General features: G+C 52.7%; 3 protein-coding genes across 3 annotated transcripts in view; 1 reads left to right on the forward strand and 2 right to left on the reverse strand.

The window, feature by feature from the left end:
• The window catches only part of Bmp1 (bone morphogenetic protein 1), a 46,456-nt gene extending 44,430 nt beyond the window's left edge, over nt 1–2,026 (reverse strand). Inside the window, 2 exon segments of the mRNA XM_051160801.1 lie at nt 1,619–1,721; nt 1,724–2,026. Coding sequence (XP_051016758.1) covers nt 1,619–1,721; nt 1,724–1,799 — 179 coding nt within the window. The 5' untranslated portion in view covers nt 1,800–2,026.
• A 701-nt stretch (nt 2,027–2,727) lies between these two features.
• Sftpc (surfactant protein C) lies at nt 2,728–4,810 on the reverse strand. The gene is made up of 6 exons (XM_051160592.1): nt 4,727–4,810; nt 4,327–4,566; nt 3,903–4,025; nt 3,559–3,669; nt 3,108–3,258; nt 2,728–2,876 (listed from the first exon to the last, which is right to left on the reverse strand). Exons 1-5 carry the CDS (start codon nt 4,808–4,810, stop codon nt 3,118–3,120), a joined length of 699 nt encoding a protein of 232 aa, XP_051016549.1. The 3' UTR covers nt 2,728–2,876; nt 3,108–3,117.
• An 8,240-nt stretch (nt 4,811–13,050) lies between these two features.
• Lgi3 (leucine rich repeat LGI family member 3) lies at nt 13,051–19,600 on the forward strand. Its single transcript, XM_051160802.1, has 8 exons — nt 13,051–13,510; nt 14,328–14,399; nt 15,014–15,085; nt 15,458–15,529; nt 15,629–15,700; nt 16,556–16,725; nt 16,868–17,032; nt 17,539–19,600. The coding sequence occupies exons 1-8, from the start codon at nt 13,305–13,307 to the stop codon at nt 18,354–18,356; spliced, it is 1,647 nt and encodes a 548-aa protein (XP_051016759.1). The 5' UTR covers nt 13,051–13,304; the 3' UTR covers nt 18,357–19,600.
• The last annotated feature ends 2,172 nt before the right edge of the window (nt 19,601–21,772 follow it).

Genomic DNA, 21,772 nt, shown 5'->3' on the forward strand with positions numbered 1-21,772 from the left:
GGGATAAGAGACAGTGAACAGGGTCGAGGACGAGTTGGCTTTTTAAAAAAATTCCAAGTCTGTACCCTCTCAGAAAAAATTAATCAAGAGCCAGAGGCACAGAGCATAAGGGGTAAGCATTTATTTAGTGCTTACTGTATGCTGGTAAGAAGTGATTTATACATGTTTTCAGACTTAGCCCTATGAAGTGATTTAGCTCTATGAAGTGATGTACTGTCAGCCCCATTTTACTAATGAGAAAACTGAAGTTCAGAGACTCTACTCAGCTCTCCTGGTGGTGAATGAGTCCTTCAGGGTTCATGCCTTGCTCATCCTTCCTCCCTCCCTCCTACCACACACAACCAGATGGAGACTTGTAATGTCCTGATTTGCCCACAGCCCATCAGGCATAGAAGAGGAAAGGCTGAACGGGTTTGGCTTATCCTGATCACACTAAAATGGTCTCTATTCTACCCAGGGGTCGATGGAGCAAGGAAAGTCCCTGATTAAACCCTGTTGTGGTCAGGACTATAGCTGCCTGTCCCAAAACTTTGTGTCTACTTCCCTGTGTCTCAGTCCTTGGCTTTAGCTTTTCACACACAGGCTGAAGTCAGAAGCAGGAAGTTGAGGAAAAGTTGTGACATCTTGTCTCCAATCCAGGTAGCCTGCTCAGGGACATCAATTAGGCCAGTGACCTGAGTGCCTGGTCATCTGGTCACTCCAAGGGGACCACAGCAGGAGGGTCCTCATGAACAAAGATCACACACACACACACACACACACACACACACACTGTAGAAGCCCCAAGACCTTGGCTAATCAGCCGCAGGTGTCTGTCGGGTGAGAGGGTTGATGTAGACTATCTGAATTCTCTTTTGTGAGGTTCATTTGCTATCCCAGCCTGGCTTTGGCAGAGCTCTCCTAGCACACAAGGGCACAGGTAAGTACTCTCCTGGGCTGATTTCTCTGACTTTGACAGCTGTCTCTTGAGTGCCCCAAGAGCTGCAGCAGCTGGCTAGATTCATAGGATTGCCCACAAACGAGTATCCATGGAACACCCTGGAAAACTTTCCCTTTCCACCACTGGGCTCAGTAGACGGGAAGTCTACTCCTTTGGAGCTGCAGGCCTTCTGGGCATCAAACCAGACAGATGTGCAGCATTGTGGCAAACAGGCAAGCAGGCAAGCACCAGTATTCCACAGAGCAGGAGGGATAGGAGAGAAGGGATGGACAGACACACACACACACACACACACACACTCACTCACTCACTCACTCACTCACTCACTCAGTTTGGCCAGTGAAGTTTCCCGGTGGAGAAAAAGCCTCCTTGCCAGCGGGATTCACTGGGACCTAGGGAGATTTCCCCAGGAATCCTCTGGGAAGGCAAGCGGCAGCCGCAGCAGTTTCCACAAACAGCAGCAAAACTTCAGTCCTAAAAGTCCCCCAAACTTCCCCCTCCCTTTCTCCCTCGGTCTTTTGTTCCCCCACTGCATTGCCAACCAAGCAGCTCCCAGCTTCCCACACTGGACTGTCCTCCCCCAACCCCAACTCCAACCCCTGCCCGGCCGGCAGCCTCGATCCTAGACTGCCCACGCCCGGCTTCCGTGCGCCCCGGGGGAAGTCGGGGGTCGCTCACCCGCCTTGCAGGGGTCTTTGTAGTTGAGGAGCTCCGGGGCGTCCTCCTCGCCCAGGTCGTAGGTGTAGTCGGCCAAGTCCAGCGGCCGGCCGGCGCGCGGGAGCAACAGCAGCAGCAGTAGCAGCGGCAGCGACAGCAGCGGCAGCGGCAGCGGCAGCGGCGGGCGGGCCACGCCGGGCATGCTGGCGGGCGGCTGTGGCGGTCGCGCCCGGACGCGGGAGCGGGGCGACAGGGAAGGGAGCGCTGGAGACGAAGGGGAGGCGCTCTCCCACCGCGGCCACCTCTTCCCGTCCGGTTTCCTGTCTCCCGCCCCCCGCTCGGCCGGGCTTGCTCTGGCCCTGGGCTCCGGCGTCCCCCTCGCCCTCGGCTCGGTCGCTCCCTTTCTTTTCTCGCCGCCCTCCCACTCCCCACCCCCCTTTTAGGGAAATGAGCTCGCTGGAGGGCGGGTTTTCGCCCAGCACGGCCCCCCTCAGGGCTGGGACCGTACTCGGCCGGGCCGGGAAGCGCGCCAGCCGGGCGGGGAGGGCGAGAGGAGCGCCGCCCGCCCCGGAGCGGGATCCGCTGCCTGGGGCCGGGGCCGGGGCCGGGGCCGGGGAGGGGGCGCGGGCCCGGGATGCCCGGAGGCACCGCTCCTCGAGGGGCCCCCTAGTGGCCGCTGTCCTGCGCGGAGCGGAGTCCCTCCGGGCACCGGGCACCGGGCACTCTGTCAGGTCGGTTCCTGTCTTTCAGTCCCTGGACCAGCGATCTTTCTCTCAGCCTGAGACTCCAAAGGCTGTCTGTCTCAGACTCCAAAGTCTGTCTGTGTCAAACCTCTGCTCTCCAGCTTCTCGCTGTCTGTCTAGCTGTCTCTGACGCTGTCCTTCCCTGCGGGCACACCGCTGGAGGGCGCCTAACACCCGTGTATGGCACCCAGGTCCTGTCCTGTCCCCTATCCTCGACTTTTGCCCCTTCTCCACTACCTACAGTAGGACCAAATCCCCATCACTCTTAGACAGGGAGGATGTGGCAAAGCACCCCAACTCCCCAAACCTTCTCCTTCCCAGGAGGAGCAGAACTGAGAAAATGTGGAAGGAAAGAAGTGCCACTCTTTTGTTTTTCAATCAGGCCGCTTTATTCTTTTGTGGTAGAAGACACCTCTCTTCTACTCCTATGGGCTTCCACCCTGTCCTGTCGGGTATGGGCAGAAGCAGCTTCCTGATTGCTGTCAAAGACCCTTTTGCGGCGGGTCTTTCCTGTTCCGGTGCAGTTTCCACCCACCCTGTGAAGAAAAAAAAAAATTGATGCTTATCAGGTGAAGAAGGGGGACTGAGGAGGAGTCACCTGCTGGATTCCCATGTGGGCTGTGTCTGTGAGCCTTCCATCCTCCGAGCTCCCCAGACCACTGATGTCAAGAGAACCCAAGTAGGTCCTGTCTCCCCGCCCCCCACAAAGCAGGCAGCCCAAGCTTTCCCAGTGTAGCCGAGGCACCCTGGAAGGTACTGTTGCTCACCTGAGGGGTCCTAGATATAGTACACTGGTAGCTCTCCACACAAGGTGCTCACAGCAAGGCCCAGGAAAGCCAGGTCTCGCCCAGAAGACTCGGAACCAGAATCATGCCCTTCCTCCTGGTCTAGCTTGAAGGTGGGTGCAGAGAGATTGGCCTGGAAAAAAAAAAAAGCACCTATGTTCAATCTCACCTTCAGTTCTTGATGAGACACTTAGCTAGCTGGTCAGGCAATTCTCAAGACTCAGTTTCCTCACCAATACGGACGGGCTGGGCTGGAAACAGAAGCCCATACGTGGTGTCTGAACTTAGCCAAGGCCAGCTAAGGGCTGGTAGGGAAGGCGTGACTGATTCATGTGAGTGTAGACAGGAGAACACATCTGGCCCAGGAGAATCAATACCACCTCTCCCCAGCCCTTGGAGGGAGACAGCTTATGTCCTTTGCTCACACACACACCTGGACGTTCTGGAATTTTCTAGTGAAAGCCTCAAGGCTAGGGATGTTCTCTGGAGTCATCCTCAAGATGTAGCAGCAGGTTCCCGGAGCCGGCTTGTAGGCAGTCAGGAGCTAAGCATGGAACCCCCAGAGGTCATTCAGGAAGGTCCCTTGCCTCCCTCCCTCCCTAACCCTTATCCTCAGCCAACTCCCTGAAGATTGGCCATGGGATACACACGTTTGAATCAGTGATTGAAGCATCTGAGGGGAAGTGGCCAGGCACAGAATGGGGAGAGACTTCTGGGAAGAAGTGGTACAACTGGGCAGTTCCAGTAAAGTCATGTTGGTCCCTCAGGCATACGTACCCGCTGGTAGTCATAAAGGATGATGCCAGTGGAACCAATGGAGAAGGTAGCGATGGTGTCCGCGTGCTCACTCGGGGCTAGACGTTTCTGAGTTTCCGGTGCTCCTATGCTCATCTCAAGGACCTGGGGAAAGGGTGTCAGGGTGCTGCCTGGCATTCCTCTTTCTTCTCTTAGCCTTTTGGTACCCATTTCTACCCAGAGCCCTCCTTTTTCCTGAGAGCCGGGAAAGGCTAAACATAACAGGTGTTGGAGTGACTGGTAGTTATCACACTATAGGCCAGGGCCTGGGGGAAAACATCTATGCTGGGCTGCTACCCTGCCTCTGCTTGTGTCACCCAAGCTATGCTCTTGTTTGTCCGCCCATCTGCCCATCTCACCCAAGCCTCTGTGTGACGTGCCTTGTAGCTACTATTTGCCTGCTCACCATCTCGGTGTGTTTCTGACTCATGTGAAGGCCCATGAGCAGGGCCCCTACGATCACCACGACAACGAGGACCACCACCACCACCACGATGAGAAGGCGTTTGAGATGCACCGGGCAGCAGGGGATGCGGAACTGGCTCCTGGGACCTGCTGAGTAGTCCTGAGAAAGGGAGGAAAGCGGAGAGACAAGCAGGCAGTTGAGAGGACGTCCCTTCCTCTCCCTGTACAAACTGGACACCCTCTACTACCCAGTTGGGCTATGAATAGGCAAAGAAGGACTGGGGAAAGCAGAGAAGGCTTTTGGGAAGGTTGCTGGACTCTAACGAAGCCATAGATACTTCGAACGTTAGAAGTGAAGTCTAGATTTAGAACAGTCCAAAAGAGCCAGTCACCAATCTCACCTTCTGTTTCCCCAAGATACCTGGCACCCCAGACATATCCAAAGTCTTTGTACCCTCAAAGGACCCAAGCAGCACCATCTCCATGCCTTTATATAGATTTCTTTTTCTTCCTTCCCAGTTCAATCCATGTGTCATCTTCAAATTTTTTTTACATGTACTTATTTAGTATGTATGTGCACAGGCACACACGTGTGTGCCTGTGCATGTGTGTGTATGTCTGTGTGTAAGTCAAAAACAGCTCCTCTCCCTCCATCATGTGAGTTCCAGGGATTAAACTCAGGCCATCACATTTGGTGACAAGCACCCCTACCTGCTGAGCCATCCTTCTCTCTCTCTCTCTCTTTTTAAAGGACTATATCTATGACTCAGGCTGCCTTCCAGCTCCTTATATATCTAAGGATGACCCTGAATGATTATCTTGATTACACTTCCAAATGGTGTGCACACCCATGCCAGGTTTATGTGTTACTGAACCCAGGTCCCTGCGCTTGCAAGGCACTCTACCCAGTGATCTATACATCCAGCCCCACATGTCATTTTCTCTGTAATACTTCCTGGAACTTCCCAATTACTTGGTGGCTCTATCACAGACCTTTCTATTGACCCCTATGGTAGCTCTCAACTCCTTTATATAGCAATTCATGGCTCCCATACTTGCCTCTATAAGAGACTCAATGATCTTGGTCTTTCTATCCTAACAGCCTAACTCTAAGCTAGTAAAGTATATGAGTTTAGAAGGAGAAAAAGCCTATGGAGGATGGAGTGGGCAAATCTAGTACACTTATGTATGTACGTACACACGCACACAATACACATACTCACTCACCGGTGGGCTCTCCATCAAGACCTCTTTGCTACCCATGTCCATTTTATAGGCTCTCTCTCCTCTCCTCATCTCTCTGGTGTGACCAGTGTCTTATATATATACCATCTGAGGGAGAGTGGACAGAGGTGAAGGACCTGAGTCTCCTGCCTGCCAGCCAAGCCCTCAGCTTTGAAGCTTGTTTGTTCCTGGCTTCTTAGAGCTTAGACTCTGATAAGCCAGCTGCAAGAGCCCCCAAGGGCCCTTGGCCTAGGCACATGAATCCTCTTGTTCCTAACAAGAGCAAACCTGGGTGAGGTGAGCAAACTCCCCCTCGGGCCACCTGCTCTTCTCACCGTGGGTGTCTTCCTGGCAAGCCTGCCTCTCTTGCTGGCACCTGCCCCTGCAACCCTGTGGCTTCTCTTCTTCTGACAGGCCAAACTGTTCCAGCAGCAGATGAGGCTCTAGCCTTCCCCTTCCAAAAGATTGTCTCCCAGGCTCAGGCACTGAGAAAGTGGTGTTTACTGATGGGGCCGGGGGAGGGGGTGGCGGGGTGGCAGGGGGGCTGTCTAGTGGAGGGACAGGGCCCAGGACAGCAGCTGGGGGAGTCCATTAATGTGGTTTTTTACACAGGGTCAGATTCCTCTTTACCTAACGTCCTCCCACGCGTGCTGTCCCTAACCTCAGATTTGCTCCAGTCATTTTTCCCTAATTCTGGAAACTCTGTCCCCACCGATGGGAAACTCTTACTCCTGGGTGATGAGTGCTGTTGCATTCTCTGCTCTGGATTTGTCTGTATGTTGAAGGCTCTGATGGCTTATCCATGCCTTCTAGTGCTGAAGATCAAACTCAGGGTCATGAGCACGCTTGGGAAGCCCCCTACCCCTGAGCCACATCGGCAGCCCTTGACACTAAAGCCAAGGTGACCTGACACTGAGTGTGGTCCACTCTTCTACTGTCCTATCTAGCCTACTGTACTCTTTTTTGGGGGGGGGGGTAACTTCTAAATGAACCCAATGTGCTTTAACCAAATCCCATCCACTTTCCTTCTCTTTCTCCCATCTCCTTGGCTTCTCTTTTTCCGAAGCCTCTTCTGTGCTTTGGGGTACTAAGTCACAGCTACCACCGACTTAGGATTGCCTGCACCCTTTCAACTTGTGCTTGGATACACGCCTCCAATTCTCTTTTATTTATTTTTATTTTATGTGTGTGAGTGTTTTTCCTGCTTATTTGTCCATGCACCGCCTGAATGCCTGGTACCCTTGGAGGCCAGAAAAGGACAATCGATCCCCTGGAACTGGGGTTATAGACAGTTGTGAGTGAGCATCCATGTTGGTGTTGAATATCAAACCTGGATCCTCTGGAAGAGCAGCCAGTGCTCTTAACGACTGAGCCATCTCTCCCGCCCCTCCAATTCCCTTTTAGTTGTCAGCCAGCTGGTCTCCAAAAATCCTTGCGCCTCTGAACTTTAAAGAATGCGTCAGCCAGATCCCAGTATTTCCCTATGTTGACCTGACACCCTGTTCTCCTACACAGCTGCCCCTTATTGTCTCCCAGATTGTTTCCAGGACTCCTCGTGGGCTGCTGTCCCGGGCCCTGTCCCGCCACTTGCCACAAGTGTGCAAGTCTTTTATACAAAATAGCCTAGAGAAGTTACATACATGCACATGCTCTCATCTATGCTTTAAACATTGCCTTTGAGGGCTGGAGAGATGGCTCAGAGGTTAAGAGCGCTGGCTGTTCTTCCAGAAGTCCTCGGTTCAATTCCCAGCAGCCACGTGGTGGCTCACAAACATCTGTAATGTGATCTGATGCCCTCTTCTGGCCTGCAGGTGTACATGCAGGCAGAGGTCTGTATACATAATAAATAAATCTTTTTTAAAAAATGCCTTTGAAAGCCGGGCGTGGTGGCGCACACCTTTAATCCCAGCACCCAGGAGGCGGAGGCAGGTGGATCGCTGTGAGTTCGAGGCCAGCCTGGTCTACAAAGTGAGTCTAGGATAATCAAGGCTACACAGAGAAACCCTGTCTTGAAAAACAAACAAACAAACAAACAAAAAGCCTTTAAGTAACCAACAGCTCTCTAATTTGACTTAAGACTCCCTCAACAAGAAGGAATCCATACCAAGCTAACTACTCGGTCAGTGCTAGTGATGTCATGGCTATTTAAGGAGAATCCACAACCACTAATTTACTAAAGCAGCACAGCCAACAATAATGTATAGGCATTTGTCCTGACACCCACAGATAACTGTCGTCTTCACCCCTCATCAAAGAAATGTCTCTTTACAACAGAAACCACTACAGAAAACCACGACCAATCAAAATGCAGAGTTATAGCGCCCAGTCCCAATGGCTGCATCTACAAAACACTTCACACCTAAGGCTCAAGAAACATTGCAGAAGATGGGGTAGAAAGATGGTAAGGACCAGAGAATCAGGATTGGGGAATTTTTCATGAGACTGTGTCTCCTAAGTAACATCAGAAGCTGCACACAGAAAATCTCACCAACATGACCACCCAAATGTGAGGTGGACAAGGCTGACACCAACAAATGTGCCAAACTAGATGGGGAAAAGCCCACAAGGCTTAAATCCTACACAAAGTACTACCGGAAACTGAGGTAAGCTTGGGGATGAGAAAGGTGGCCTTCCCCATGGAAGAGTGTACCAACTGCTTTTCCAGTGCCAAATGGTTCAGCCCTGAAAACGAACATTCACTATTAAATAAATAAATAAATAGAGAAAAGATGTGAAAACTTTCTAATTTTGCTGTTGTTGAGATTCATGTTTTGCCCGCATGTGTATCTGTGGCCGCAGTTCCTGGGGAGGCCATAGAATGAGTCAGATCCCCTGGAAGTGAAGTTGAACTGCTGCACTGGGGAACTGAACTCTGGTCCTCTGCAAAGGCAAAACATGCTCTATTGACCATCCCACCCCACACCCCACACCCCACACCCCTGAGCAATTCCTTAGTTCCTTGTTTTTATTTTAAAACAACCTTATTTGGGCCTGGAGAGATGGCTTGGAGGTTAAGAGCACCAGCTGCTCTTCCAAAGGTTATGAGTTCAATTCCCAGCAACCATATGATGGCTCACAACCATCTGTGAGATTTGGTGTCCTCTTCCGCTGTGCAGGCCAGAACACTGCAAACTAACTAACTAAGTCTTTTTTTTTTTTTTTTTTTTTTTTTAATCTTATTTTTTTCCACAGATTGGCCTGGAACTGGTGGCGATTCTTTTGATTTAGCCTAAGTGCAAGATTACAGGCGTGTGCCACCATACTCAGCTCCATCTACTACTGTTGAATTGGTGAATGCCAAACTTAGCGATACAGTCAGCCAGCTGTACTTGGGTTTTTTGTTTATTTGGTGTTGTTGGTTTTTTGTTTGTTTGTTTGTTTTTTGAGACCGGGTTTCTCTGTGTAGCCTTGGCTGTCCTAGACTCACTTTGTACTTTGTAGACCAGGCTGGCCTCAAACTCACAGCAATCCGCCTGCCTCTGCCTCCTGAGTGCTGGGATTAAAGTCATGCGCCACCATGCCCGGCTGTACTTGGGTTTTGAAATGTCACCGGGCTTCCTAGCCTGTGGCCCAGGCTCCCTAGCACCTTGTCCCTACCTTTAATCATGAGCTGGCCCTCTTCTCTGCAGCCCCGGCAGCCTCCCCTGTCTCCCAAGGATCCGCTCTCCAGCTGAAGAGCCTCAGTCTCAAGGCTGTTCCACAGCATGGCATCTGAGATGAGAGCTCCTGAGACACGTAGTGGAGGGGAAAAGGAAGGAAATGTTTGCTCCCACCATCCTCCTCGGCCCTCTAACTGCACCCTTAAATATTTGCCTAAGCTTTTCCCATGGCTCAGCAAAGTGTCTTAGAATGAATGGAAGATGGGGAGGGCTGAGGGAAGGAAAAGAGAGGGAAGCCAGTGTCCTTTCCTCTTGGTTGTGTGAGGTGACAGATGTAAAAGACAGCCTGCCCCTACTGCCCACTCCTCTGCCCATCCCCCGGGCTCCCACTTCTGCCCTGGGTTGTCCCGGAAACCTTGAGATTGATGGCTGACTCACACATACTGGGCCTGGGCCAGGTGGGCAGCAGGCCAGCAAGAGAGCCAAGAAGAACTGCAGGCATCTCGGGGTCCCTATGGGCATCTCGGGGGGCCGTAGTGCCCAGTTGTGGTACTTATTCTGAACAAGAGCTACGGCTGGGGCTTGCTATCATCATTAAGTGTGGGAAGAACACGTCTGTTCGCTCTCAGGTTGCCAGTCTCTCCAGCAATCTGACCTTAGGCTGAGTTCTCACAGCATTATTACTTTAAAACAACAGCAACAACTTGTTTTTGTCTGTCTGGGGCCTGGGAAAAGCAGCTGTCAAGCTTCCCTGAGCGAATTTCAGATGTTTCTCAACACCTGAGGGGTCTTGGGTTCCTTGGAGAAGAAAGAAGAGGGAGAGGAAGTGGGAAAGGAGGAGACTGTCTCTTCAGCTGGTCATACACAGATTTCAGCCTTGCCCCCAGACGAGCCCTGGGGTGCAGCCTTCTTGACTTGCTATCACTGAAGCTTGCCCTCACTGTGACTAGCCCTCACCCTAAAAGGCCAGGTCTCTGTGGTACCTGCTCTGTGACATCCCCATCTTAGCCCCAGACTCTGAAATCCTTTCACTGCCCCTCCCCAATAGTTTACCTGCCATTTAGCACACACAGTGTTAACTGGAATCCGTGGTGAAAGGTAGGAAGAAGGTTGTCACCCTGTCTTCCCAAAGGGAAGGAGAGGAGCAGGTTGAATATGCTTTGTTTGTGCTTCGGCGAACCTGTCACAGGGCAAGGAGTGTGCACACAGCCCATAGGTGATCATTTGCAAGGACAACACTTGCCAAACACAGGGAGTCTCCGCCTGCAAGTCTTTCCTTCCTTCCTTCCTTCCTTCCTTTGGAACGTGAGATCTGTGTTGCCCTGGAAAAGCAGAAAGGACTTCCTGCTTTTCTAGCCTTTACTTCTATCACCTGACATCTCCCACTCATAAAGCTGTCCTCACACTTCCTGTGACTTCAGGGAAATGAATGGCCAGTCGTCATCACCGTCATCTCCTTTCACCCGCGGGGCACCTCTCCTAAGGACCTAATCTCCTCCCCACTTGTCTCCGGGTTGCCTTCTGTGACAACACAGGCAGTGGAAAGCCTCACAGTGGCCACTATCCTCTTCCTGCTCCCAGCCCCTCAGCTGCAGAGTCCAGGACAAGATTCACTCTGCCCTTTGTGTGCTGGGCAGAGCCGTGCCAGGGACGAGTGAGGATGGCTGTCCAGCTGCCCCAGCCATCCTCCCTACCCCTCCTTGCTCTTTTCCCTCAAGCTGCCCCACGCAAGGCAGCACGGGCAACTGGACTAGCAGAGGCTAGTGGGTATCAAAAGGCAGGAGTATCCCAGTCTGGAAGAAGGGGGACTTTTAACTCAGAGCAGAGGTTTCCCCTGCTGCCTGAAGCTGGCACAGCTGGGGACAATACTTGTTGTTGTTGTTTTGGTTTTTTGTTTGTTTGTTTGTTTGTTTGTTTTCCTAGATGAGGGTCTCACTGTATGGCTAGGTTGGCTTTGAAGCCTTGATCATTTTGCCTTAGCCTCCCTCTAGAACTGCAGTTCTTAGCCTGTGAGTCACTACTTTGGGGGGGGGGTCAAACAACCCTTTCATAGGGGTCACGTATCAGATAACCTACATATCAGATAGTTATGTTATGATTCATAACAGGAGCAAAATTACAGTTATGAAGCAGCAACAGAATAATGTTATGGTTGGGGGTCACCACACATGAAGAACTGTACTACAGGGTCGCACGTTAGGAAGGTTGAGAACCACTGCTCTAGAGCGCTGGAACACAGCCATACACCGTCACACCTGATTGGCTCATACCTGTCTGCGTTTGTCTTGGGTTTGAGACAAGGTCTCAAGTACCCTAACTTAGCCTCACATTTGATATGTAGCTGAGGATAATATTGAACTTCTGACTCTCCTGCCTGTCATGTGCTGGGAATGCTTACCTCGATTTACAAAACAAAAAACAACAACAACAACAAAAATGTGGGCTGGAGATCAAACCACATCAATGATAAACACTCTTAACATCCGAGTTACAGCCCCAGCCCCATGCTGGGGGCTTGAGCCCCAGGCCTTGTGTGTACTACCACTAAACTATATTCCCAGACCTCTGCATCTCTTTTCTTTTCTTTTCTTTCCTTTCCTTTTCTTCTTCTTCTTCTTCTTCTTCTTCTTCTTCTTCTTCTTCTTCTTCTTCTTTTTTTTTTTTTTCAAGGCAGGGTTTTGGCTTGCTGTCCTAGCTGCATAGCCTTGGCTGTCCTGGACTAACTTTGGAGACCAGGCTGGCCTCAAGCTCACAGAGATCCCCCTACCTCTGCTTCTGGAGTGCTGGGATTAAAGGTGTGCGCCACCACTGCCGGCAAGACCTCTGCAACTTTAATAAAAAGCTATTGCTTTATTTATTTATTTATTTATTCAGGGGGGCATGGCCACTCCTTAGCATGCATGTGGAGATCACTGGATATCTTTCCCAATGTAGTTTTCTCCTTCCACTATGTGGCTTCTAGGGTTTAAACCCAGGTCATCAGGCTTGCTGGCATAAGAGCCATCTTGCCAACCCATATGCCTTTGCCTTTTTAAACAAAAATAGCTGTAGAAAGAAGTGTTGCTGTTATATTTTTGCAAATCTCTTTAGTCTGAGGTTTCATAAAAGACTCTCCATGTAGCTCTAGAAAATTCCAGAGCACCTTTGTGACAACATGGAAGGTATGCTGACCTCAGAGACTCCATAGAAGGGTCTCCAGAGTTAGTTACCCTTTGAAGAATTGCTGTGAAATTGGAGTTGGGCTTTCTGGGCCAGGGCTATGCTTTCCTTATCTGTAGATGGGGAACGAATGTCCCTCCCCTCCAAAAGGCCAGCCACTTAACTATGCCAAGTACACAGTAGAGATGTGGAGTTTGGCTGCTTTTCCCTTTCTTGTGGCCTCAGTTTCCTTGTTGATAAAACAAAGACCTGAGCTGGAGCACATCCAAGGCGCTTCCGGCTCCAGCGGAGGACTGTGGTTGTGTCGTGTGAAATGTTCCCGGATTCCACACTTCCCACTCCAGCACCAGTGGCTACCTTTCCCTTTTCAGCTCGCAGGCACAAAAGCATGCTCTGTTCCTCAGGGGATGCAAACACGCTCGCTAGCACCCTCAAGCTCCCGATCTCTCATGCCAACCTGGATGTACATGAGTCACTGGCGACATACCGCTGAATTCTACGCCCCCTCATAGCCAAGACATACACACAGGTGCACATAGGTCCACAGTTCATGTGCACCGTGCACATGCACGTTCTCATAAATATGCACTTGCTGCAGAAACAGCTCTGGAGATCAGACACAGAGGCTGGTGGCCTGGTAGGGCACGCTGCGGACGGGTGCAACCACTCCAATCCTTTGGCTGCTCTCCCGCGGGCGCTGGGCCTGGGCCTCCCCCGCTCCGCCCCCGCGCGCGCCCCCGCCGCCCGCGCCGCGCCGCAGTCCTCGTCCACCAACCCCGGTTGCCAGTGCTGCGGTCCCAGTTCAGCGCAGCGCTCCGGAGCTGAAAGGACTGCAGCCAGCGCCCGAGGTCAGGAGGAATAGGTGGCGCCTAGAGAGCGGGTAGCTGAGAGCTGCGGCAGCCCGGAGGTGGAAGCTCTCTAGAGAGAGGGACAGTGCAGCCTGCAAGGGAGCAGCGGGGCGCCGGCAGGCTGGTGTGTGGGAGACCCTGCAGGAGGCATGGCTGGGCTACTAGCCAGCCGGGGCCCGGGGCGCGGGCTACTGGTGTTGTCCACGCTGGGGTTTTGCCTAATGCTGCAAGCCAGTGCCAAGAGGCCTCCTAAGACGCCCCCCTGCCCACCCAGCTGCTCCTGCACCAGGGACACCGCCTTCTGCGTGGACTCTAAGGCAGTGCCCAAGAACCTGCCTTCAGAGGTCATCTCCCTGTGAGTGTGTACCTAGCCTTGGGGGTGGGGGAATGGACGGAGGGCACCGAGCTCTAGAAGAGAGAAAGTCTGCTCCTCTTTTCAAAGGATTCAGGCCTGGAGCACCTCCCCCCACCCCACCCCGGGGCTCCTCAGAACTGGGGACTCCAGGCCCTAGTCTGCAGGGAGCGCTGTAATCATACAGCAGCCTTGGCTTGGGAAAACCAGAGTTCATGGCCAAGAATGAATCATCACCATCAGCAATGAGACCTACTGTGTGTGGGTTGGAGGGAGTGTCTACATGAGCATGCTGGCCCCTCCCTATGAGGTCACACCAAGGACAGAAAGCAGGAGGACTGATTGCAGCAGGGGGAGGGGTGACAAGTGAGACTGCCCTCGGGGTAGGTAGGTACCTTGGCACCAGCCAGAAGGGCCACTGGGGCTGCTGTTCTGCACACAGCTGGGCTAGCCTCACTTGCAGCAACTGGCCCATGACCCCCACCCCTTCCCTGTGGGACTAGAGAGGCTGCTGCCAGGTCCCCACATCTTGCTGCCCTATCCCTGAGCAGCACCAACACATTGTGGGTGTTGGGTAATGGCATTGATGCTAGCAATGGAACCTGCTCTTGGCTGAGAGGGGAGGTGAGCCTGGGGCCACTGGTGCTTCTGGAGGTGGCAGGGGAGAAGAATAGTGAAGGAAGCCATTGAGTTTGGGAAAGTAAAGGATACATGCAGGTGGAGACTAGGACTGCTGAATATGGAAGCCAGTGTCCTGTCCACCTCTGTGCCCAGTACAGGTCCTTCAGATACACAGTATTGACTCATGTGTTCCCTGCAGGACCCTGGTGAACGCTGCCTTCTCGGAGATCCAGGATGGAGCCTTCTCCCACCTGCCACTGTTGCAGTTTTTGTACGATGGCTTCCTGGAAGGGCGGGTGGGGGCGTGGGGGAACCGGACAGACGTTGAGCTTGTGTGGGAGTAGGTGGCGGTGCCGTTTGAAAATACAGAGGCCCCGCAGGATATACTGCAGAAGGTGGGGACAGGGGTCCAGGGAAACTGCACACAGAAGCCAAGAACGTGGAGTGTAGAACACAGATTTGGTTTCTTTAGACATTCTAGGGAATGGGGTTGCAATGACTCGGGCCAGTGCCAGAGACTGGCCGCTTCAGGGCAGAGGGTCATCTTAAACACAGGTGGCTCCAGGGATCAGAGTTTGGGAGGCATGGTGGACAGTTGTCTGTGCATGGGGCAGCATGGGTTGGGATGAGGGGGAAAGGCTGGAAGAGGAGAGGCAATGGAAGTGGGCCGGGAGCCGACTTGGCAGGACACCATCGCCTCCCACCGTATTTAGGAGCAAACAGGGAAGCTTACGGCATGGAAACAAGTTTCAGACTTGGTCTTGCTGCCCAGGGATCCTGAGGTATGGAAGGAAGGAAGGGTAACCAGATGTTGAGGAAGCTCAAGGGTGGGGGCGACAGGCAGGCACCCTCTTGTGCATTCTAACGCCACCTTTGTCTCCCCAGGTTACTCAACTCCAACAAGTTCACCCTGATTGGAGACAACGCCTTCACAGGACTGTCACACCTGCAGTACCTGTGTGTGGGAGGGAAGGGTCAAGGGCAGGGTAGAAGGAGGGAGCCCAGACCCAGTGGGCTGAGAGGAAAAGTGCAGTGAGAAGGCTGGGAGTATGGTGGTAGGGGTGGGGAAGGAGCCCTTGGCTCCCCCTGGCTGTAGGATCAGGCAGAGGTCATTTCTTCCGTTGGCCCGCGCCCCCCACCCTTTCCCCCTCCCACCTCAGCCGCAGCTTGCCTAATACCCTATTACTATGGGTGTGAAGTTATTGCATACTATGGAAGCCTGTCTCTGGTTCCTATGCTAGGGTCTGGCCTCAGATGTAAGGAAATCCCTGCTGGGGGAAAGTTCTGGAACCCAGAGTGGCAACTAAGGCAAGCTCTTATTTTCTCCAGCTTCATAGAGAACAATGACATCTGGGCGCTCTCCAAGTTTACCTTTAGGGGACTCAGGTCCTTGACACATCTGTGAGTACCTGACACCTCATAGCACGCGTGTGGCACTGGGACCCATGTGTCTTCTGGATTTGGTCATGATCTTTAAGTGACCCTGGGTCTTTCTTGCAGCTCCCTGGCCAACAATAACCTGCAGACACTGCCCAGAGACATCTTTCGTCCCCTGGACATCCTGAGTGACTTGTAAGACCTGAATCTCGCCTCTCCCCACAATGCCACAGAGGGCTGCCTCTCCCCACAATGTCACAGAGGGCATACCCCTGGAGGGGGCAGAGTGAGAGTCAGAATTACGGGGATCAGAGACTTGGGAGGGTTCAGGTTTGAGAATTCTGAAAAGGTGAGATCAAGTTAGATATAGCCGAGAGCCTTCCAAAGTGCATTGCTTCAAGGCCCACACGGCCCTTTTCATATGCATAGCAGGTATGCAGGGCAAACACCTGTGTGTTTTTTAAATGTATGGTTGATCTGAACTAACATTAAATAACTAGCATATCTGCAATCGTTTGCCAGTATTTAAACAAAAATAAAGTAAAAGCTCCTGAATTTTGTCAATGTTGGAAGAATAGGGATGCAACATACAGCAGGGTAGGTTGCCCATTGCAAAATGTGCCTGGAAGCTCTTCGGGCCTGTAATCTCAGCTACCCTGGAGGCTGAGGCAGGAGGATCACAGGGAGTAACGTTTTGTCTCATGATTGAAAAGTGATAACAGGACTGGTGGATACAGACCACCACTTGCCTAGAATAATGTGCTCAGTCCTAGATTCCAATCCCCAGTGTTACAAAAATTAAAAATTAGAAGTTAAAAACAAAGCAAAGCAACACGAAACCAAACCAAAGGCACCTGGCCAAGCAGGTAAGCAAGCAGGGGCTTTGGCTGAGTCAGCACACCTGTGACCATGCCTGTGTTGTGGGCGGCTGTGTCCAACCCAGCTAGTGTGTGAGCAGTTCACAGCAGCTTCTGAAGGCTAGGTGGGCTGGGGGTGGGGGGCAGAGCCCCTGAGGGTCTGCCCCTTCTGTGCCCCACCCTCACAATCCAGGGACCTGCGGGGCAACGCGCTGAACTGCGATTGCAAGGTTAAATGGCTGGTGGAGTGGCTGGCACACACCAACACCACTGTGGCCCCCATCTACTGTGCCAGCCCACCCCGCTTCCAGGAGCACAAAGTGCAGGACCTGCCTCTTCGGGAGTTTGACTGCATCACCACCGGTAGGACGTGTCGCCCCTCTGGCTGAAAGCCACTCTGCTGGGTACACCCAGCACTTATAGCCGGACCCCCAGTACCAGCCAGTGGTTTGGTGCCTTATTCCTTGGAGCTGATCCCACCCACCTGCACCTCTTGTCCCTGCAGATTTTGTCCTCTACCAGACACTGTCCTTCCCAGCAGTGTCAGCAGAACCCTTCCTTTACTCCAGTGACCTCTACTTGGCTCTGGCCCAGCCAGGTGCCAGCGCCTGCACCATTCTGAAGTGGGACTATGTAGAACGACAGCTTCGAGACTATGACAGAATTCCAGGTACCTGCCTGTGGCCTGCCTATGCTGGTCCTAGCTGGGCGGGGCCCAGGGCAGGGGGCGGGGTGGTGACAGGAGGTTCTATTGTCTAACTGCAAGTCAGTTCCTAATGGAAGAAGGATGGATGAAAAATGGTTTCTGCCCATAAAGATCTCACTGGGGTTGAAGAAGGCCACTATATACAAAATAGTATCTATAGAGCACAGTATATACATACAATAATTATCTATAGTATCCCAGTACTTAGGATGCAGAGAAAGAAAATCACTGCTAGTTCAAGACCAGGCTGGCCTTGTAAGGTCCAGGCCAGCCAGGGCTTCCCTATCTCAACAAACTAAGCTGAACTAGAGTATGGACCCTGAGTCCTGGGTGGCCAGTGCCCTGGGAGTGGAGTTCTGTAGATGCTCTCAGTTGTGGTGCGTGTTTGAAGGTTGACCTTCCATTTGGGGGCGGGGCTACCTGACACTGCCTAAGCCCATGTGTGCTTCTGTCCCGTCCCATCCTGGCAGCCCCCTCAGCCGTGCACTGCAAGCCGATGGTTGTGGATAGCCAGCTCTATGTAGTCGTGGCCCAGCTGTTTGGTGGCTCGTACATTTACCACTGGGACCCCAACACGACACGTTTCACCAAGCTGCAGGACATCGACCCACAGCGAGTGCGCAAGCCCAATGATCTGGAAGCCTTCCGCATCGACGGTGACTGGTTCTTTGCAGTGGCTGACAGCTCCAAGGCAGGTGCCACTAGCCTCTACCGCTGGCACCAGAATGGCTTCTATTCTCACCAGGCCCTGCATGCCTGGCACCGTGACACCGACCTAGAGTTTGTTGATGGTGAGGGCAAGCCACGGTTGATTGTGTCTAGTAGCTCTCAAGCCCCTGTCATCTATCAGTGGAGTCGTACTCAGAAACAGTTTGTGGCCCAGGCAGAGGTGACTCAGGTACCTGATGCCCAGGCTGTGAAACACTTTCGTGCTGGTCGCGACAGCTACCTGTGCCTTAGTCGCTACATCGGTGACTCCAAGATCCTGCGCTGGGAGGGTACCCGTTTCTCTGAGGTGCAGGCCCTTCCCTCCCGAGGTTCTCTGGCCCTACAGCCCTTCCTGGTGGGTGGCCACCGCTACCTGGCACTGGGCAGTGACTTCTCCTTCACCCAGATCTACCAATGGGACGAGGGGCGACAGAAGTTTGTACGGTTCCAGGAGCTGGCTGTACAGGCCCCTCGGGCTTTCTGCTACATGCCCGCTGGAGATGCCCAGCTGCTCCTGGCCCCCAGTTTCAAGGGACAAACACTGGTGTACCGACATGTTGTGGTGGATCTCAGTGCCTAGAGGGAGGTTAGGTCCTTTGGGTTCCTCAAGGTGGTGCTGTATGCTGGGTGGGGACCTCTGTGAGCAACTTGTGGTCCCGAGTGAAATCACATATGGCTAACCTATATATGTACTCCCACACACATAGACACAGAAGTGGGCCTGGGCACACACCAGGGACTAGCCCAGGGGAGCCATTACTGTAATTGGTACCTACGTATGGACCAGGCACTCGGTGTCCAGGTTCCCCTCTGCGTGTGCACCAGTGTCTCCTCATCTACAGTGCCCTCATGCTCTGCTCCCTCGCTAGTATGTCTGAGTGATGCAATGGGTGCAGGAAGGGGTGAGCCATGTGGCCTTCTCTTCTCAAGCTTAGCCTTCTGCCCTCTGGCCTTTCCTGTGGATGCTCAAGGTGTCTGTGGACCTGCTTAGCATCCGCAGCTGCAGCCTCCCTCCAGGTGTGCCCACACTCCCAAGTGTGCCTGCCCACGCCATGCTCCTTCTGCATGCGCCTGTGGACGCTGATGGCCTCCTCAGTTACATACTTGTGCATACGTGGCCATACTCCTGTTTCTACATATGCACATGTCTGGGAGTGTGGACATGAGCCGACTAGGTGCTGAACCGACAGGCTTCCCCGTCATCACCCAGCTGCTCTTCTTGGCGGGTGCCTGCAGCACCCCCACTTTCTCTGCTCACCCCAGTGTGTCCCCCTTATGTGGCTAATAAGGATAATAACAGTATGTATGGCCATGGCCTCCTGGGGACAAAGCCACTTGATGCTGAAGCAATAATAGCCACAGAGGCAACGGCAACTGGGTTCTTTGCACTGCAGTATACTTTTCTTCGCACTAGACTTTTCTTTTATGACTCAGTCCTAGCTCGCCTGGACACAGGTAGAAGGGCTTTCTCTGGATAGTACTGCTTTTTCAAGCTTGGGCTCTCTCCTCTCTCACCCCATATTACCCTAAACTGTGATTGCCCCTTAGGCGGATGTAAAAAACTGGCCAAGGCAAGACTCCTGAGGGAACCTGAGCTACTTGTGTGGGTGCCGGGAACATGTTGGGGGCCTTGGCACCCCCCTCCACTCCATGGAGATGCTTCTGGAAGCTTGGCTCAGTGGGAAGCTGGATGTGGGTGGCAGGAGGGACACCTAGAAACCAGGTCTCTGCTGCCCTCTGCTGTCCACTTGGAACAGCAGCCCAGAAGCAGGAAATGGCCAGATTGAGAGGATTTCTTGTGGCCTGTGGCCCCCGGGGGGGGGGGGGGGGGGGAAACCTGGGGGCAATGCTACGATTCTTTTGCTTCAAATAAAAACTTCCACCCCACTGCTAGCTCTCAGGTGTCCTCAAGTGTTTCGTTAGGAGCAGAGTCAGGGCTGTGTCACCTGTCCCTGCTACACACACAGACCACAACCAGCTTCCAGGCCCTCTCCCTCTTGGCTCCTCTCCCTCAGAGCAAGGGCACCCTCAAGGTCAGCTGGGCCTAGGGTCAGGAGTTCACGGTGACGCCACTCAGGTGCTGGGCTGTGTGATGAGTCTCTTTCACCTGGGCCTGACTCACAGCCCAGTGCTCCTTCCTGGAGATTACAGGCCTGAGCCCCTAGGTCTGTCCCTTTGTCAGGATGTCTTTCACAACATGGCAAAGACATGTTAAGCCTTCAGCAGCCCTGTCTTTCTACCATTCCCTCCCTGAGCTCCCCCCCACTGGGCAAATGTCCACCATTGTCATCATCCCCCACCAAGCACCTTGGCGTCCTAGGTAACATCTTGGGACCTCTTTTCCCCCATTTTTAACCAGCCACCAAATTCTCCATTCTTTATCTCTGACTGTTTCCAAACGAGAATTCTTTTTTTTTCCCCCTCTTGCCCCACGACAATCTTTATCCAAGCCTGTCCTTATTACTACAGTCTCCAGGTCCCTCCTGCCAGCCTTCTTCTCACACCCTTCTGGTCTGCCCTTCCCGAAACATCTCTCCATTATGTCATCTCCTACCCAGGAGCCTGCTTTGGCTCCCTGCTCTTCTAAAAAAAAAAAAAAAACAAATCCATGGCTTTGTGCCTAACAGCAAGCTCCTCGGGACCTGGTGCCAACAGACACAGCAGCGCTGGTCCCTCTCCTGCCTCCTTCCATCCTGTGCATTTCTCAGACTACAGTGAGAACCTGTAGGTGGGGGAGGTGGACATCACACAGGGGCTGGGGCTGAAGCAGCGATGAGGCCGCTAGGGAACCTGAGGGATCTTGGGAAGAACACGCAGCCCTGGGTTGCAAAGCTGCCATGCTCAGCTGTAGGACCTCTCTCCTTGTCACTCCTCTCCATCCCCAGACTTGAAGCAATGGGAACCCCTTGGCATTGTGTGAAAAGAAACAGGGAAAAGGATAAAAATGGTAGATATGACAACAACTCCGGGGGGGGGGGGCTGGAGTGTGCACCTCTGCGCCCCCCGCCCACACACATAGGCCTCTTCCCTTCTCTTGCTTTTCATCTGTTCTCCAGGACTCCTTTCAGTTCTCATATATCATTATATGTCTGTCTTAGTTAGGGTTTCTATTGCTGTGAAGAGACACCATGACTGTGGCAAGTCATAAAAGAAAATATCTACCTGAGGCTGGCTGACAGTTTCAGAGGTTTAGTCCATTATCATCATGGCGGGAAGCGCGGCAGTGTGCAGGCGACACGGTGCTGGAGAAGGAGCTGAGAGTTCTGCATAACATTGGGCCTACTTGAGCTTTTGAAACCTCAAAGCCTGCCCCCCCACCCACCCATGACACATTTCCTCCAATAAGGCCACATCTACGCCAACAAGGCCACACCTCGTAGTCCCTCTCAAGTAGTGCCATTCCTTGATGACTAAGCATTCAAATATATGAGTCCATGGACGCCATTCCTGTTCAAACAATGTCCATGTGTATCACATATGACTGATCCGTCACAAGGGAAGGAGACCAGGCCTGAGAGCTCCAGAACACGAATCAACAGTCTGCTGTGAATGCCACAGCCCAGACCACACACATGCGCAGATGTCAGCTCTATTACTCTGCTTGGTGTCAACTGATTTCCCTGAATCTCCAATCCTGCAAGGCCGATTAGCAAACCTACTTTGAAGAGTTCCGATCCAACCCACGTCCTGAGGGAAAACAGTGAATGGTATTCAGGCACTTTACTTTGCCTGTATGTGTCTGCAAAGTGGGTACAGTGATGCCTAACCAAGGGGGTCATCTACCATGGGATAGACCAGTGCATGTCAGGCCCAGCTCATCATCCCTCATGAGATTTTAGTGTGTTAAATACATATAAGTGGATGTCAGGCCCCTTGAAGACTGTGCCTGGCACATAATTATAAGCTATATTTGTATTTGAGATGGAGTGGCTCCAAGAAGTGGGGGTTCTTGAGAGTGAGAGGAAGGCCCTTTTTAGTGACAAGTGCCCTCTGAGA

Source organism: Acomys russatus, chromosome 18 (genome assembly GCF_903995435.1).
Source record: "Acomys russatus chromosome 18, mAcoRus1.1, whole genome shotgun sequence".
In the NCBI taxonomy this organism is placed as follows: domain Eukaryota; kingdom Metazoa; phylum Chordata; class Mammalia; order Rodentia; family Muridae; genus Acomys; species Acomys russatus.

Bases quoted from the DNA above. Each gene is read 5' to 3' on its own strand.
- Sftpc (XM_051160592.1), bottom strand. From the start codon at position 4,810: ATGGAGATGGTGCTGCTTGGGTCCTTTGAGGGTACAAAGACTTTGGAT. The intron at 4,567-4,726 runs GTGAGATTGGTG...ACTGGGTAGTAG, and splicing joins GTATCTTGGGGAAACAGAAG to AGGGTGTCCAGTTTGTACAG. The intron at 4,026-4,326 runs GTGAGCAGGCAA...CCCTTTCCCCAG, and splicing joins GTCAGAAACACACCGAGATG to GTCCTTGAGATGAGCATAGG.
- Lgi3 (XM_051160802.1), top strand. From the start codon at position 13,305: ATGGCTGGGCTACTAGCCAGCCGGGGCCCGGGGCGCGGGCTACTGGTG. The intron at 13,511-14,327 runs GTGAGTGTGTAC...TGTTCCCTGCAG, and splicing joins CCTTCAGAGGTCATCTCCCT to GACCCTGGTGAACGCTGCCT. The intron at 15,086-15,457 runs GTGTGTGGGAGG...TATTTTCTCCAG, and splicing joins CTGTCACACCTGCAGTACCT to CTTCATAGAGAACAATGACA.